Source organism: Mixophyes fleayi, chromosome 5, assembly GCF_038048845.1.
Source record: "Mixophyes fleayi isolate aMixFle1 chromosome 5, aMixFle1.hap1, whole genome shotgun sequence".
NCBI classification, from domain to species: Eukaryota; Metazoa; Chordata; class Amphibia; order Anura; family Limnodynastidae; genus Mixophyes; species Mixophyes fleayi.
In genome coordinates, this window is record NC_134406.1 from 76,964,919 (window position 1) to 76,982,990 (window position 18,072).

Here is an 18,072-nt window from a genome sequence, read left to right on the forward strand (position 1 = left end):
CAGTTAGAGTAACAACTTGCACAAAATACAGATCATACATAAAACAGAACAATCGCATACAAGGTTTACAAAGGAGGTGCACACATGAGATAGACAGCAGAGAGGGCCTTGCTCAGAACAGCTTACAGTCTAAAGGGAGAGGGCAATGCTAAGACAGTCGGAAATTGGGACGGTCGTTGGAAGAAGACCCAGAAGGAGTAGTGTCAGGGAGTAGGATTGTCTATAGTGGAGAGATGGGATTCGAGAGACCTCTTGAAATTTTGCTGGTTGGCGGAGAGTCTGGTCAAGTGAAGTAGGGACTTCCGTAAGTGTGGAGCAGCATGGGAGAAGTTTTGGAGGAGCAGTGAGAGGTGGTTATCAGAGAGAAGGTAAGGCGTAGATCGAAGGCAGGTTCTAAGAGGGTGAGAGGGAGAGTATCTTGTGACAAGTCAGAGATGTATAAGAGGTCGGTATTGGTGAAGGTTCTGAATGTGCCGGTGTATAACATGAATTGGATTCTGGAGGTAATGGGGAACCAGTGAAGGGATTTGCAAAGTGGTGCAGTGGATGTGGAGTTGTGAGAGAGGAAGTGGAGTCTCGCTGCAGCACTTGGATTGCAGTGGGGATAGAGGGGGTAGGGATGGCCAGATACCAGGGGGCTGCAGTAGTCAAAGTGGAATATAATTGAATGCTACTAAAACCCTTATCCATTCTCTCAATAAGAGTGAGGAAACGGCATGTTCTGGCAAGAAGGAGGCGACCTGATGAGTGACTGGATGTGTGGAGTAAAGCTGAGGGCATACTTGAGGATGACACCAAGGCAGTGGGCATTGGGACCTAGGAAGAGTGTGATGTTGTCACCATGATGTAGACTAGAGGAATGTTGAGCTTTAGGTAGCATTGGGACATTCATGTGGAGATGGCAGAGAGGCAGTTAGAGACATGGGATACCAGATAAAGCGGGAGGTCAATGAGGAGAGGTAGATTTGAGTGTATTTAATAGAGGTGGTAGTTGTGTCCAAAGGAGAGTATTAGTACACTGAGAGAAGAGGTATAGAGAGAGAAGCAGAGGGCCGAGAGCAGAGCCTGAAGAGACCCCAACAGCTAGAGGAAGTGGCGTTCTACATGTACCTACACTTACTGGAGTGCTGTTGTGGCATGCCATTATCTTTAGTTAAATTCACTCTGGGTCAATTACACAAAAGGCTTTAACTATGGAAGTTGCAGTTTGGCTCTACTTATTTTCCGCCTTAAGTACCCTGCTCTTGTTAGGATACACGTCTGATAGATTTAACCCCAAAGATGACTTGTTTCCCATATCACTATAACTACATTTTATTATGGAGTCCATAGAGAACTCTTGTTATGCTCCCAAGTTATTGTAGCAACTATCACCGAGTATCTTTTTGAGACTTTTGTGTTTATAAGTTCTCAGCCTGTAATTAGATTTCAGTTTGATATTTAGAGCCTGTTTCTCCATATAGGGACAGCAGACAGCACCCTGGAGGAGGCAGTTTGGTTTCATTTTGCGGTCCTGAGACATTAGTGCAAATTTGGTTTTGTGGGAGGGGGGAAGCAGAGTGAGAATTGGGGACAAATACTCTTCACCAAAAATGTTGAGGAACCATGTTCTCATTAGATGAGTTTAAACTGGATTATCTGCACAACATAGGCTTTCAAGCAAACTATTATGAAATTGAAATACTAATGATAGCTGTTTTACAGTAAAAATAAATAAATAAGAATGAAAGAAATACATAAATTAGATTTTACAATAAATGATTTCAATCAAAGCAAACTGGGCTTAGAATCTGATTGTCTGACATCAGCAACTGCCTGTTAGGTTTGTAAAGACATGTAAGCTCTGTGACCTGAGTTCAGGAGTTTATTGGAAAATATGATTCTATAAGTTTTCCTATGTGTGATATTAAATGCTGTCTAAATTAAAAAAAAATATATTTAATAAATTTATTATTATAAAATTTCACAAGTTCTTTTTTAAGAGCGAGGTGGCAAAGCTACTTACTGGATACGTATAATATATATACAATTTATTACTGTTTTACTCCTAAGTCTATATGTCCAAAATACATTTAATAGGGGTATTACATTGCCGGCATTGTGCCGTGCGGCCATTGCGTCATGCACATTGCCGGCAATTATGCTTATTTTTCCTCGCACCCCATAGAGGGTCTGTCAAATCTACGCCTCAAAGTGTCTCACAGACGTTATGGAGACACTTTGCGGCTAATTGAATCCCTCCCCTATAAGTTTGCTCTTATACTTTTGAGCAAACACTCTCTCACTGTGGTTTTGGGGTTTGGGTATCCTTTCCTCCGCTTGTAGTCATCTAATTTACTTTATGTTTTAATCCTCTATAGTCTGGCTTGCAATGAGATTTCCACTGTAGGAGGTACAAGCATCGCTGACGCTTTACAGCACAACACATCTCTTGAAACATTGTGGTAATTATCATTTTTCATTTACAGTCTCCTGTTAAGATGTTTTGCATTGCTAGAAAATGATTTTATGGGGAAGTGCAGTTATATTTAAGCAGGATTTAACTTTCACAGTTTTCAATATACATATGGTTGTTTTAAGTAATTTGTACAGAGAACCTTAATATTTTTAAAGACACTCATCAACAGTTTTATGCACTCTAACTTCAAACTGTACTTTGCCTATTTGTGTCTAGTACAGGCAGTAGTAGTAGCCAATTATGTTATACCCACCTATTGCCACTAGACCACTCCCAGAAGCCATTGCATCATGATATGATAATCACATGTGAATACGATAGAATGGACGATTTTTGCAATCTATTGATAGGTGAACTCTACCCATATTCCATTAACTGTTTTTGTGAGTAAAATTGTAATGTGCTATAACAAGCATATTATTACACATATATCTCTCAAATATTACCATTACAGATGTCTAAAAGGAAAATGTAAAAATACAGGTTACAGTGCCTTTAACATTAATGGGAGCCTCTACATTGCCTACTTGGTCAAAATAAAATTTGATATTGATCATAGACTCAAATGGAGAAATTCCAAGTCGCAATTAAAAAAATACAGATTTCTTGTTTGAATTCATTAAGCAATAATGTTTGAACACTTAAATATTACTGTTATTTGCACATTTAATATATAATGTACATTCTTATGTGATGCACATAATTTTAGACTTTGTACTAAATATACATGTCTCGCTTTTGGGTTTACAACTATCAAAACTTGCAGAGCAAATACAGCGCAAATTTGCATAGCAATCCTTAATGTACGGACACTAGTGAGAGATTTGGGAGACTCCCTACCCATACTCCAAGATGATGATCAAATTGTGGATGTACACTGAATTTGAATGGACATTTATAATGCTTATGGCCTTTCCCATTTTGGCTAAAGTTGGCAGTTTTTTCACCTACTGAAGCTTACTAGTATAAAGACAGTACAGTGATTTTAAGAAAAACATATATTATTTTCATTGATCAGGATTTCTGGTTAAGGCCTTGTGTTGTCTCTTAACGGTATGAAAGAAAATACCTATAGTTTCATTATATTTCATTTTGTTATGGAATCTATAGTTAGTACTATGTTGCTGCTTATGTAGGAACAACTTGTATGTGTGCTAAGCTGATTTTGAGCGGAACTTCTTATCCCTCTTGTAGGATGACAGAAAACAAGCTCTCTGATGAGGTAGCCGAGAGGTTTGCTGAAATGCTGAAAGTGAACAAGACCCTTCGACACCTTTGGTGAGATATTAAATAACAATAGGCCTAGCAGGCGCGGGCTGGGAGAGGGAAGCCATGAAAAGGAATGCGGCCGCGTCATTGGTGACGCGGCCGCATCCCCTGTCATGTGATGCGGCCGCCTGTGCATCAGATGCGGCCGCGGGGGAAAGCGCAGTATTTTGCATCCGGGGGGCGGCCGGCCAGCCTACCCCCCCGGTTCGAGTAGCGGTCTGACCGAGCGGCCCGGGGGGGCGCTGCCCCCTGGGCCAGCCCACCCCTGAGGCCTAGACTTGGTGTAATCAGCCTTCTCTACCTCTGCTCTTAAAATAGCCACATAAAAATGCTGACACTGTCAATATGAAGTTGCTCCCTTCAAATTCCTGTTGGACATAGTCTCTAAATGTCTGATCAATGTGTCTCATTTAAAATTGTTTGATGTACAAACAGTCACCACTGCTGCACATGCTTGGAATCTTTCTAGTAAATAAATGTTGTTCAGATAGAACTTCTGTGGCCAAATTGCTCACTGAATTTGTTCCTGATTTAAGACTAATTGGCCCAAGTGGGGCTGTCCTAAATTATAACCCACACCATTTTGTTCTGTTTTCAAAGAAACGTGTGTGTGTTTATTCATGTATAATGTGTGTGTATGTATGTATGTATATATATGTATATGTATATATATGTATATATATGTATATGTATATATATATGTATATATATATATGTGTATATATATATATATATATATATATATATATATATATATATATATATATATATATATATATATATATATGTGTGTATATGTGTATATATATATATATATATATATATATATATATATATATATATATATATATATATATATATATATATATATATATATATACACATATATATATATACACACACACATATATACACACACATATATATATATATATATATATATATATATATATAAATGTGTGTGTATATATATATGTATGTATATGTAATATATATTACACACACATTAAGCACTATGGAATATGCTGCCACTATATAAATGTTAATAATAATACTAAATAATATTAATATTATTAATAAATAATATTTTTTACAATTGATCCTATTTTAACTAGATTTATCATCAAAAATCAAGTGCCTTTGTCACACACATTGTAATTTTGATTTGCCCTTTTCCAGTAATGTGTCTCGTTTACTTGAAGCACAATGTAGGATAGTTGCAAAATTGTTGGACTTTTCTTGCATGATTACACCCCACACACTTCAGTCCGTTTCAATATGATCAGTTTTGAATTAAACATTTTCGGCTGAAGATGATTATTGATTTTGGCATCTACAGCTGATTGCATTGTATCTGTTGTGACACACGTAGATTTTTTTTAACAGTTCAATATAAAACAAACATATAGTAATGGAATGGAATTTATGGACTGCATTAGCCGCAATGGTGTAAAACACAATAGGATAAAAAGAGAGAAAAAGTACAATATTTTGGCACAGATGCAAAGTCCAAGTACAACACCCCCTTTCCCAGCTCTAAGGGAAAGGTGCATGTGTGTATAATGTGATGATACCGATCTCTTCAGTGCCTCCACTCCAACCTTGTCTCTTGACAATCCGGTAATGTCCGAGATCACTAGCACCAGCGAGAGATTTAGTGATTTGTCTGTACTCCAAATAGCTTAAATGACAAATCACTAAAGCTGATGCAGAAGCCACTTAGGCATGTTTATGATTGTCAGGATGAGGGCCTAAATATAATATTAAATGTCAGGGCCTCAAATAAAATATTAAATTGATAAATAGAAAATCATCATCAGTTATTTATTTATATAGCGCCACTAATTCCAAACATAATTTCCCCTAGGATAAAAGTTTTTTTTTTTGTTTAAAACATTTGATCAATTAGCCCAGCCCATTTTCAGCATCTATCTTAAGATATGCAGATCACAGCCATTCATTGCATTGATCCTGTATTTCCTATTTAGAGGAGATGTCTAATAAGGCAGGGTAAAAACAAAGTAACCACCAAGTGTAAATTAGACAAAGCTGTAGGCTAGGTGAGAACCTTGCAGACAAATGCAAAACAGGAAGGCTATCTATGCAGGTATATAGAATTATGAACTTCAAAGAACATGCCTTCATATTTCATATTTTGGGAAATCAGGCTGCTTCTCCGTACTCAGGGGTAAAAACCACACAAGGGTTGTAATGTATAAATACCAACTGTATAGAGAACAGCAGTAGTCACATGTCTTTCGGATTGAGATTTGGGGGTAAATGTATCATACTCCCAAGTTTCCCTTTACAAGGCAGCGCCGCTTTAAATTTTAGCTGTCATCTCGCCGAACTCCCGCGAGTTGAAGAAACCGGAGTATGATACATTTACCCCCTGATATTGTTGTAATGCCATCATATTTGGTATGTAAATGTGTGGGAGGATATGACTGGATTATTGAAGTGGGAGTTAAGTCTCTGGGATATATCTGAGAAAAGTAAAAGTTCAAACCTTTTCAAATATTTTTGAGCAAACCATAGTTGACACCTTAGAGACATTTCCTCACCCACATTAGCATAAACACTGCCCTTCTGAATGCCATCCCATTTCAGTTGACTTAAAAAGCCTGTGTGTAAAGAGACAAATTGTCAGCTCTTGTGGTTCAATCTAATTGAAGGACTGTCCATCTCTTCTGCCTGGCCCAGGCCTACAGATTATTGTTCATCCAATTTGTTTTTATAACTGTTTTTATATTTATGTCAATTGTTATCGGTTTCTTTTTATATCTAAATGCCCCATACCTTTGTATATTAAATCCTAAAAATGTAATAAGTCTTGTCCTTGATACTCTAACAAATCCATTAACCTGTTATGAAGGATATCACTTGACCATATTAACCCTTTGAATGCTGGTGTGGAATTTTAATACATTCGACTAACAAGCCTAGTGTGTACTTGGTTTTACATTTGTGTAAGTGTTCAAGTGTTAACCCTTTGATTGTTGGTGTGGGCCTTGCTAACGTGTGTAACCAGGAGCATGGTGTGCCAGTATGGGACAGTATATTAGGGTCCAATTGCCTTTGTTCAATGGTGGTGGTAGAACCTAGGTGTGTGTGTGTGTGTGTGTGTGTGCTGTTTGGGGGCGATTTGGCAAATCTATAACCAGTGTTATAGGTAAGAGAAAGATTGAGCGCTGGAATCGTATGTAATCCCATACAGTAAACACCCAAAAGTCATGGAAGCTGGGAGCACGTTCGTGACTTTGCTTTCAAAATGGCTAACTGCTTTTTATAGTTTGTTTTTTTTGGGGTTTTTTTCTCCAAATATTTTTTGGGGCGACATAGCAATTCACAAAATACAGTGTTATCTCATTGTTTCAGGCAATAAAAGTTTATAAATATAACAGGAAATGCCTCTACCTTTAGGTACCTCAGATAACTTTTCTGAATCACATAATGTGCTAATTTCTGTGGCAGCTTTTTCTACTATAAGCCAGTGTATGTTTATTGTTCCTTCTCAATTAGCGTCACTTAGTCTTAGGTTGGAGACAGAGATTGCTGTGAGGCTACTAAGTTGTCAGCCCTCACTCGATTTCTTTGTGTTTTTTCATATACTCTACATATCTACTTGCTTGCTTCCGCTCAGTACCATTATCTTCAATCTTTAAGAGGAGGTAACTCACCGACTTCTCCAATATCTCTGCTCTCTTCTAGCTGACTGGTTTTCACTAGAGATGTTCACTGACCCCCGTGTTCTGGTTTTGGATCTGGACTAACTTTTGGTTTTGATTTTGGCAAAACCGCCCTTGCGTGTGTTGGTTTTGGATCCCGATTTTATTAATTATTTATTTATTTTTTATTTTTTTGCTAAAATCACATTTTTTGCCTTTTCCCCCCCTACATTATTATTAACCTCAATAACACTAATTTCAAGTCATTTGCAGTCAATTTTGACCACCTCACTGGTCACAATATTATTTTCATACACTTTCAAACAAAGACTGCAGATTTAGAAGACCAAGCCTGTCAGACCTATTATTTCTATTTCAGCAATGACAATTGGCAATGGAGCTCTTCTGAATGTCACTGGAGACTTTGAAGAACACTGCTACCCCTCCTCTTTCTTTTCTACCTATGATGCTGCCCAACTGCACTAGAGACTGCCAATAACTGCGCTACCCCTTCTGTGTCCCTCTGTGAAATGGCGCTGGATTGCCTTGGAGGGCAGTACCTATAGAATCCAAAACTCGTGAGATCCCACGATGTAACAATGACGTCTTGCCTCGTTTTCAATTCCGAGGGCGCGCAAAAGTACCAAGCTGGCTCGACTCGGTACTCGAATCTGCTAAGTTCGGGTGTGTTCAGTTCTCGGGAAACTGAGCCTGAGCATCTCTAGTTTTCACACAATGGGGGAGATTCATTTTGGTGTTTTTTCTATGCAAATGAGCAGAGATTTCATTCAGATTATCGAGGCAGTGGGTCTTTACAGACCGTTCCAAAGACACATTACTCTGATTCAAATCTCCCCCTCTCTCACTGATGTCTTCTCTTCTCTTCTCACTGGGAAATCTCCTCAGCCCCTTTGCCACACCCCCTCCTTATGGAATCGTCTTTGGCAGTAAGGGAGTCTGGGAGGTGTAGTTCTTTTCTTCTGAAGCCATGTTGGGACTGGGCTATGTGGCTCTATCAATTCTTTCGTCTGCCTATAAAATGATTAATCCATGTGTTTAAACCACACAATTACATTTTATTAATTGTCATGGTTACTTGCTTTTCCCCACTGGACATATTACATGATCGTTTTCTGTCCCTTGCAGGCTAGTACAGAATTGCATAACGAACCGTGGAGCCAACCTCTTGGCAGATGCCCTGGACCAAAACATGGATGTGGAGGAGATTTGGTAAGAATTAAACTGTGGACTATGTATTACAGACACCTACTTTGAATGGAAATATTAAAGCTTACATAAAGCTAATTGTGAAAATGTCAACAGACAAATGCCCTCCTGTTGTAGAGCATTAAACTCTGGTTGGTTTTTGGGACTGGCAAGTCGCAGTCCTGCCAGGAACACTCTTCAGTTTGGCCATTTACACAGGTAGCCAAATTGGACAAGGAGGAAAGACAAAGGCGCAGATCTCTTCCAGCATCACTGGAACTTGTTAGTATGATTGATAACTGAAAACACAGGTCAATATCCAACTGGCAGCTTCCAACTACACTTGCCAACATGCTTGCTAATGGTCCTATTGATTTCGACAGGATGATTATTTGGCATCATGGTCATGCAGCGATACTCAGGGCTGTCAAGACGATTTTGGGCCCCCAGTACAGCAACTTTGTAGGTCCTCCTGCCTCAGATGAGGTAGAAAAAGGGTTGTGTGCCGCCAGACAGCGAAGAGGCTGTGACCACATAATGTTGGGGGCATGACCAACATGGGGTGTGGCTGCACCTTTAGACATAACATATTATGTATTAAAACAGTGTTGCTCTCACCTTCCTGTTACTGCAGCTTTCACAATCTGGTATTTGATTCTTGTCTGGATCCTGGAATGTTGGGACCTGTTTGTAAAATGTATAAGTACATAAAATACTGAAAACTGAGCAATAAGTGAACACAGTACATAACACAGATCACGCAGTATATAATGCATACATTATAATAAAACATTACTTTTAACACGCCACCCCCAGGCCTTTAAACAATATGTACTATTAAAGGGGTTGGATTCCCCCAGATGAAATCACATTATTTATTGTGATCAGCCAGGTTTAGAAGCTTTAGATAGATTCTCAACTGTAATGATGTGCTAATTGTGCCCAAAGATGTACAGTTCAGGTACCCACCAAAAATATACACTAATATGTATGGAATGGATTATATAACATTTTATTTTTTTATTAATATCTGTTTATATATTTAACATTTGACTCCATTAATAGAAGATGTATTTACCTTACTGACTGAATTGGCACCGAGTGGAACTTTTAAAAGTTGCCCATATACAGTATTTTCATTTGACTACAGAAATATTATTTACTATAAATTTTCCACATGTACCTTTTTTCAGTTTACAAGGAAACCCACTTATCCCTGACAAGAGTGAACCTTTTCAAAGAAACTCGAGGATCTTCAGCACTACAAATCAATAGTACTGGAGATTCCTAATGCATCAGCTTCAACGTGATGAAAAGTTGAGGACCACTGTATAATTATTACACTTTGCTGATATTACTGACATCCCAGACAACATACTGCAAATGGCAATGTCACGGTGTATGACAGTGTTGGCTAACCTGTGACACTCCAGGTGTTGTGAAACTACAAGTCCCAGCATACCCTTCCAGCAATAAGCTGCTATATATTGGCAAAGCATGCTGGGAGTTGTCGTTTCACAACACCTGGAGTGTCACAGGTTAGCCAACACTATTCTATGATAATGCTTCTATTGTTTCTATGTAGAAAGAACCAGATTGAAGTTTATAGGTGAAGGGCGTTATATGTGAAGGACAAAACACTAGTCGATGGTTACTTTCTATCAAAGGAAAAATGAAAGTGCATTATTGAGAAGTCGAGAATAAAATAAAATGGGAATCTCAATCTATCAAGCACTAACTAGTAAGAATCATCAAAAGCTATGGCATGTATTCATAATATAAGACGCCTTTAAATTGTAATTCTTCTGGTGTTAGTAAATTGGATAATTTAAAAAGGGAAGGTGAGTTCAAAATGATTCCACGAAAGTGCATTTAACTAAAGAGACCGTTTAAATACAAGATATTTTTATGCTACATGTGCAGAGCTGTTTGCAATATGTTTTTTATTGCATTTTAAAATGCAAGTAAAAATGAATAGAAACCACATTTTGTTCATGTATGTGTTTAATATGTGTTTGTTTTGCATCTATATGTGTTAGTACATGTGTAATTCAACTTAAACGCACAATTTTTATTTTCACAGCTGTTTACCTGCACTGAACTTGCATTAGAAACACATATTAGAAGCAGACTTTTAACACCAGTCTGTACACAGCTTAAAAAATCATATCGCAGGTATATTTCTATTTTGACATAGGCGAATTAGCGTGTGTTTAAGTGGACCCATAGTCCAAGAAAATTATTTTCATATATGAAGCGTAAAGGTGACGGTTCTGCATCTGATAAATTGCTTTTTCAATCTCAAACATTATTAGCCTCACTAACTTTATAAAGCCTTCTTTCTTTATAGAGATTGCTGTAAGTTTTTCAGAATACTCTGATTTTATTTCATGAATAAGGCATAGATGGTTACATTGAAGAGACAAAAATAGCAAACGTTTGTGCTACCCTTGTCAAGTTAAACATGAGTATTATAGCAAAATATAAAAAATGTATGTAAATAATGAAAATATAGAGTATTGTCATATTATTTGTTGTACATAGCATAATATTTTGTATATGCCAGTTTTTATACCAGTTTCAAATTTTGTACTAAATATATACATTTGTATTATTTATTCATGATAATTCTTCTTCTTACATACTGCAATATTTTTTATAACAATAAATTTGTTATTTTAAAGTTGTCTTTTAACCTATATTTACATTTATTTGTGTGTATCGAACATGACACCAAACATTTCTTAGACTTGGAGAAATGTACCACTGAGGTCATCGGAGAATAGAGGGGATTAGAACAATAGTCATTTACATAACGAAATGGAAAATGCATTGGAAAATAACATGTTTAATACATAACTTTTGAATTTCTGGTGATAGGTACAATTTAAAATTTAATGTATTTATATTTTCAATAATAGTGTTAGTCTATTGTTAAACTACCAAGTGCTTATGGAACTGTTATTTTGAAATCTATATTTCAGAGTGTCTTGCTTGTTTGTTTGATGACAGAGGTTCATTTCTTCTCAAATGGTGGTGCTATCGACTTTGGGAGAAGATATAGTCAGTCCCATAGATTGTAAGTTTGGGAACAGGGCTTTCTCACCTCTTTGTCTGTTTTACCCAGTTTGTTTTAGTTTACTATGTTTGTCCCCAATTGTAAAGCGCTACGGAATATGTTGGCGCTATATAAATAAATGATGATGATAATGATGACCCTGCCTTCTCCCTTTTTCATCTGAATGTCATCCCCATAATTCAGTACAAGAACCAGGGGCGGATCTAGAAAAATGCTGTACACGGGGCGAGATAGGGGGGGGGGGGGGGATTTAGGCCCCGCCCCTTTCTAACATCTTAGGCTGCTGACGGCTGCACACTATGTGCAGGTCCGTCCAGCCGTGACAGGCAGGGACAGTGTGCTGCCCGGCTGCTCTGATTGTGTTTTAAACACAGTCAGAGCAGCCGGGCAGCACACTGTCCCTGCCTGTCACGGCTGGACGGACCTGCACATACTGTGCAGCCGTCGGCAGCAAGTGTCTGCTAGGGGGGGCGATCACCCCGATCGCCCCCCCCCTGGATCTGCCACTGACAAGAACTAGTCACAAATCCACCACCTAAATCAGGTCTGACCGACCTTTGGTTCTCCAGGTGTTGTGAAACCAAAGCCCCAGCATGCTCTGCCAGTAGATAGCAATCCGATAGCTGGCAGAGCATGATGGGACTTGTAGTTTAACAACACCTGAAGAGCCACAGGTTGGCCAGGCCTGACCTAAATAGTGCTACATCAATGACACAACATTCCCCTTGTACAAGTGACTGGAGGCAGTCATGTCCTGGAGATTGAGGAGGTCATTTCCTCTTTTAAACACAGAGCTTATTTCAGAAACCTATCTTATGTCAATTTGAAAGAACCTACAGAATACAGAGCTCTACTACTCTGAACTCTGACTCTCCAGTACCCCAGTTGAGACGACCCTATTTTGCCGCCTCTTTTAGCCCATCCCAGGGTTTTTTCTATTTACAACGATTTCATTTTTTTTCATGTTGGTTGTAATGTATCAAATGTTGGATACGCATACTGTTAAAATTGTAACCTGAATTATATATTTATTAAAAACAATTACCCCCATAAATCAATCAACGGTTGTCCAGTTGGTGGCATGCAGGTCTATCTTGGGCCTTCAAAGCTTTTCTTGTACAACAACAGAAATATCTTGTTTCATAACATTTTTCTCATGCTTTTCATGCTCATGTAGTTATATGTATGTCACTCTTTTCCTGAATTACTGGGGCAGAATTTCAGTAATGTTAATTAAACTAGAGCAACATTGGATTGAGAGGAGTTATCAGTAACATATCAGAATGATCATCCTTTCTTTCTGTACAGGGAACATCAAAGAGAGTCAGGTTTCTGCAGATTTGCTTGTGCATTTTATACCAGCCTTAGATCAGTATTCAGATTGAAATGAAACTGGTCTTTATAATTCAGAGAAATACAAGTTGCCAATAACAGCAGCTAATGCTACTGGCTTACCGCATACTTCCCCTTCCAGCAGTTTTCCACTACCTTATGTATCAAGTGTACCCCACACCTCGTATATTGGAAGCTCATTTGGGCAGAGCCATTTGTATCTTCTGTTTCATGTCATTATATGTAATTTGTTTTCAGCATTGCTGCCTCACAGGACTGAGGTCATGGGTTATATTCAGACCAGGGACCTATCTGTTTTGAGTTTGTATGTTTTCCCTGTGTTTGTGTGGGTTCCACTGGGGTCTCCCGTTTCCTCCCACACTCCCAAGACATACTCTTAGGTTAATTGACAGAGGGAAAAAAGTATCCTACTGTATGTATGTGGTCGGTAATATAGATTGTACCTAACTTCACTTGGTTAAGGACTTATGTGAAATATTAAATATTCTCTGTAATATGCTGCTTAATGTGTAAGCAATATACAAATAAAAGTTCATAATAAATAAATGGCTGCCCTTCTAGGAAGTGAATATTGCAGCCAACCTTCTCCAGACCCTTCTGCATGGTGGATACCCAGTTACAAGATGAAGCCTTAAACCTAACTCTAAAAGCTCTTATAGCTGTTGGGGTCAGTGAAGTAAGTTTGCTGTCCCAGAGTTACACAGTGTAGAGAGAGCATAATTTGAGATCCTCCTCAACAAAAGACCAGTGACTGGATTTTAGGGCACTGAACCTTTAATCAATATTAAATTCTGGGTTCCTCTGGCCAGAAGCTCTTTATCCTGGTTGAATTGGCTGATGGTGTAGGGATGCACAACCGCTAATCTAGCTGCTGTTCATTTAGACTATGGCTTTGGGTAACAATTGCATTGTGTTAGGTAATATTTGGGAATGGTTTGTGGCCCCTGAGTTGCCAGTTAGCGCAAGATGTCACCTGGCAGATGTGCGAAGGAAAGCTACTATGCAAGATGACCCAGCACAACATTAAACAGCTAACAGACTGAATATGCCTAAGAGTACCGACTCGTTCTCTTGCAGAATGCCTAAAAGATTACTATCGTCAGACATCAAGGTAAAAAAGGAGCTAGCACTGCTTATCCCAAAAATGTTATTGACTGGAAGTCTTGAACCAAGGGTCTTCTAAAAGTTATAACTGCAGTGTGGACAACAACCTGGACCAATGATCACTAACAAAAGATTGTGTAGCTTTAATCTCTGACCGGTAACAGATAAAGGTGGACGGTGGTGACTTCCCAATATCAAATGTAGCAACTATGTTTTGTGCAGAACTAGAAGGAAACGCATACTGGCTACAATAACTGATAATAAAGACAGGACACACTAGTAATTGTTATCCTGGCGGTTCCTGTTATAAACTTGCAGAACTGGAAGTAGAGGTCTTCACCTATAGCAGCCAATTTTCCCATAGAGCTTGATATGCTCACAGGTACTCGGCTGCCCCCAGGACTTAACTTTAATGTAGTGTAAGTTTATGAGCAACACCACAGCCGATGGAATTTGGAGGGTATCCAGATGGTAGCAGGTAGTCGGAAGGCGGGCCGAGGTCAGAGAGTCCATAGCAGATAGGAAGGTCTGAGATGGGCAATAAGATCAGAGCTGGCAGCAAACAGGAGAGTCCAAGAAACGGGTCCAAAGGGCAGGGCAATCAGAAAACAGGCAAGGTCCAATTACAAGCAAGAGGTCACAACGATGGGTCAATCCAGATTATCAGCAGCATATGCCAGGTAGTAAACACAGCAGGTCAGCAATTCCTAAAGAGACTCTATAACCGGCTGGGAGGCTAAGCCCTCCCTGCCTTAAATACAGAATGTAGCCAATCATAGCCCTGCCTGCAAAGTACCTCCAGGGGCTTCCTTATTAAATAGATTAATTAGCCCGCAGGCTATTATTTTACTAACTGTGCATGCACCTGGCTGCCCAATGTTGCCGGGATGCGGCGCTGCTTAGAAAGTGTCCTGACTGTTGCCATGGTGATGGTCCGGAAACCGGACGTGACATGCCGGCTGTTGCTATGACAGCCGGGACGAGGCTGAGGGAAGCAAGCCGCGGATCATTACAGTAATCTGCATGGGAGACTTTAATAATATTAGAAACGCATATTTGGATAGGTGGAACCAATCCTCAGTTCCTGTTGGTATGAGGACTACTATGTTTGGCAGATTAATATCTGACATGGGACTGGCTGATGGTTTCAGATCAATATTCCTACCACTCCATTGCAGACCATACAATATCCAGAATTGACTTGACTCTTGTCTTCTACACATTAATTTGTCTTTACATTTACTACAGGTGGAGTAAGAGTCTACAGGTATATTAAATCACTCTCCTTTGTGAGGAGCCGGATTGAGTGTCAAAGTTAATCGATTTTGGAAACTCAATGCCTTCTGGTTATCTATTATGGGAGAGGAGTGGGAGATGGGAGCAATGTGGAAAGAATATTCTACTAATGTACAAACTGTGAAAACCACCCATCCTTTGGGATGCTTTCAAAGCATTAATTAAGGGTACTGTTATCACCTGAGTAACAGGTCTTAAGATATTTTTCCAGGAAAAAAAAGACATCAAACTTGAACAATTCTGTCACAGTTTAGAGTGTATACTTCTATTCACATAATAAAGAACTGAAAAAGTTGTTTGAGAGCTCAGAATAGTTGAGCCAAATGCCTCCTTGATAAATCCAAAGTAGATTGCTTGTCACCAAGCATGCTCAATATGTCCAAGGAGATAAGAGAGGCAGTTTTATGGTCTACTTGGCTAGGGTTGAAATATCAATCAGGACTGTCCCTGCCATATTGGATGATGATGGCACTAAGCATTTCTTGTGTGACAGAACTGCTTCATTTTTATAATGATTATAGATAACTATTCACTTCCCAGATGGAATACTCTCATCAACAGCTGTTAGTGATGTCAAGATACTCCAGGCTTATCTGACCCATGTAATCTATCACAAGAGAGGAAATAGATGCAGCAATCATCTAATTTTCTAATAATAAAATGCAAATTTAGAAGTGTTTATTCCCAAACCGTTTGACAAGTTTGTATAAAAACAAGTAGTCACTTCTCCTTTTTCTGTTTGACAAGTTTGTTAAATTAGTGTCTGGGGAAATATTGCCTCCTTCCATGTCGGAAACATTAATTATTGTTTTTCTAATACGTGTAAGGATTTACTTTACTCCGAATCCTACTGGCCTATGTCCTTATTAGCTACATACAAAATATTAGCAAAGTTTTTTCTCATCAGATTAAAATTCTAGCTATATTGGCCACCACAACTTCCAACCTCAGATGTCTATATATACACTTGTAGATGTCACAGGACTCGGATGATGAGGTGGTGTCTCTTGATTCCGCTAAGGCCTTTGACCGATTGAACAGGAGTATTTGTGGGAAGTCATGAAGGGTTTTTGTGGATATGTCCCAAGTTTATTCAGTGGGGAAACGGTTATGTTCTGATATGTGTTAACGTGTATGCTTCATGTCCTTTTAGTTTGGGGAACTAAGGAAAGTTTCCTGTTCTCTATTGCCCTGTTTGCTTTAGCTATAGAACCCCTTGCATTAATAATTATATCACACCCAAATACCTGGACTCACGGTGGTTGAAAATGTTGATACTATCACTCATTACATGCCAATGACATGATGCTCTTCTTTGGCAGATGCAGGAAATTCTCAATAAACTGTTATGAGTCATTTATGGCTTTGGCCACTTTGCTGGCCTTAATTGGTCTAAATCCAACATTGTTCCTATAAATCAGGAGATACCAAGGAGGGAGGAACGACACAGCACCCTCTGCAGTGAACACAAAAATGTAAATATCTTGGGATCAGGATAACTAATAATGTGACAAATTACGTCTTTCTTAATATTGATCCTTACCATGAAATGAAGAGTAACCTTAATTAAAATAATACTACAGCCTAACTTACACCATTTACAGCATGCCCCTGGGCACGTTTTTCTAATAACCAACAAATATGTTTCCTCTCAAGACCGGGGGAAAAACAGGACGAGAATCAAAATGAAGACACTTTATAGAACCAAAGCCACATTATTGGCTGCACAGTCAGCATACCTGAAGGATTAGGTTGAAGATTTACCAGGGAGAACGTTGCAGCATTTCCTGAGTGAGGAGATGTGCTTCAGGCACACTCCTCTACAGACCCTACTAGGAGGAAAAATATCAAGGACCATGATGTCACTTTTTTGACAAATTGTGGAGGTTTGAAATAGGGTGCATAAAACTATGGGTGGGGAAGGTATAAACCCAGAATACAACTATTTGGAATAGTGGGACATTCGGGGAGCTGGCCAACATGGGAAAGGAAAAGATATGAAATAAGTTTGGCGGTTACTTTAATTGGTCAATTATATTCTAATAATCATTCAAAGATTTTTTAGCAACTGAGATAGCAAGAAAGTTGTTTTACAGATACCAGACCAGATATTGACCAGGTAACAGATGAGGAGTGGGACTTTATGGTGGGATGGGCTTGAGAGGCTACATCCTGTATAAGCTTCCAACAAATACAATTGTACTTCCTACACCTCTCACAAAACATAACATGAAAGGAGAAATACTTTTAACTGTCCTAAATGTGGGAATATGTTTGGATCTTATTGGCACTTGTTTTGCGAATGTCTTAAGCTTTTTGTTAGCTGTAGGGGAATTCATCCAGATGTTCCTCCCGAAAAATTCACCTGGGCAAGTTTGTATTCCAATATGTTGTCAATGTACTGGTGTTAATCAAGGTCACCATGGCAGGAGAAAATTCCTGATTTCAAGATTGGGTAAACAACTTATATCAGTTTTGGTGCAGTTCTGTGAGATGTGAACAATTTGCTTTCACAAATAGAAAAAATACAATAAAATTTGGTTAAGTTGGACGATGTCATGGTCTTTATTAGTCATTGGTAGAGGAGTCGGAGTAACTGTATAAGGGGCACTCCGGAAATCAGATACAAAATATGTCAA

The 18,072-nt window shown here is 38.7% G+C and overlaps 1 protein-coding gene across 2 annotated transcripts in view; it reads left to right on the forward strand.

The window, feature by feature from the left end:
• Nucleotides 1-11,919, forward strand: part of NOD1 (nucleotide binding oligomerization domain containing 1) — a 58,666-nt gene extending 46,747 nt beyond the window's left edge. For both annotated transcript variants that reach the window (XM_075212417.1, XM_075212416.1), the window contains 4 exons: nt 2,361-2,444; nt 3,653-3,736; nt 8,542-8,625; nt 9,795-11,919. In XM_075212417.1, the coding sequence (XP_075068518.1) occupies nt 2,361-2,444; nt 3,653-3,736; nt 8,542-8,625; nt 9,795-9,876 (334 nt within the window). In that variant the 3' untranslated portion in view covers nt 9,877-11,919. The remainder of the gene's footprint in view (nt 1-2,360; nt 2,445-3,652; nt 3,737-8,541; nt 8,626-9,794) is intronic.
• The last annotated feature ends 6,153 nt before the right edge of the window (nt 11,920-18,072 follow it).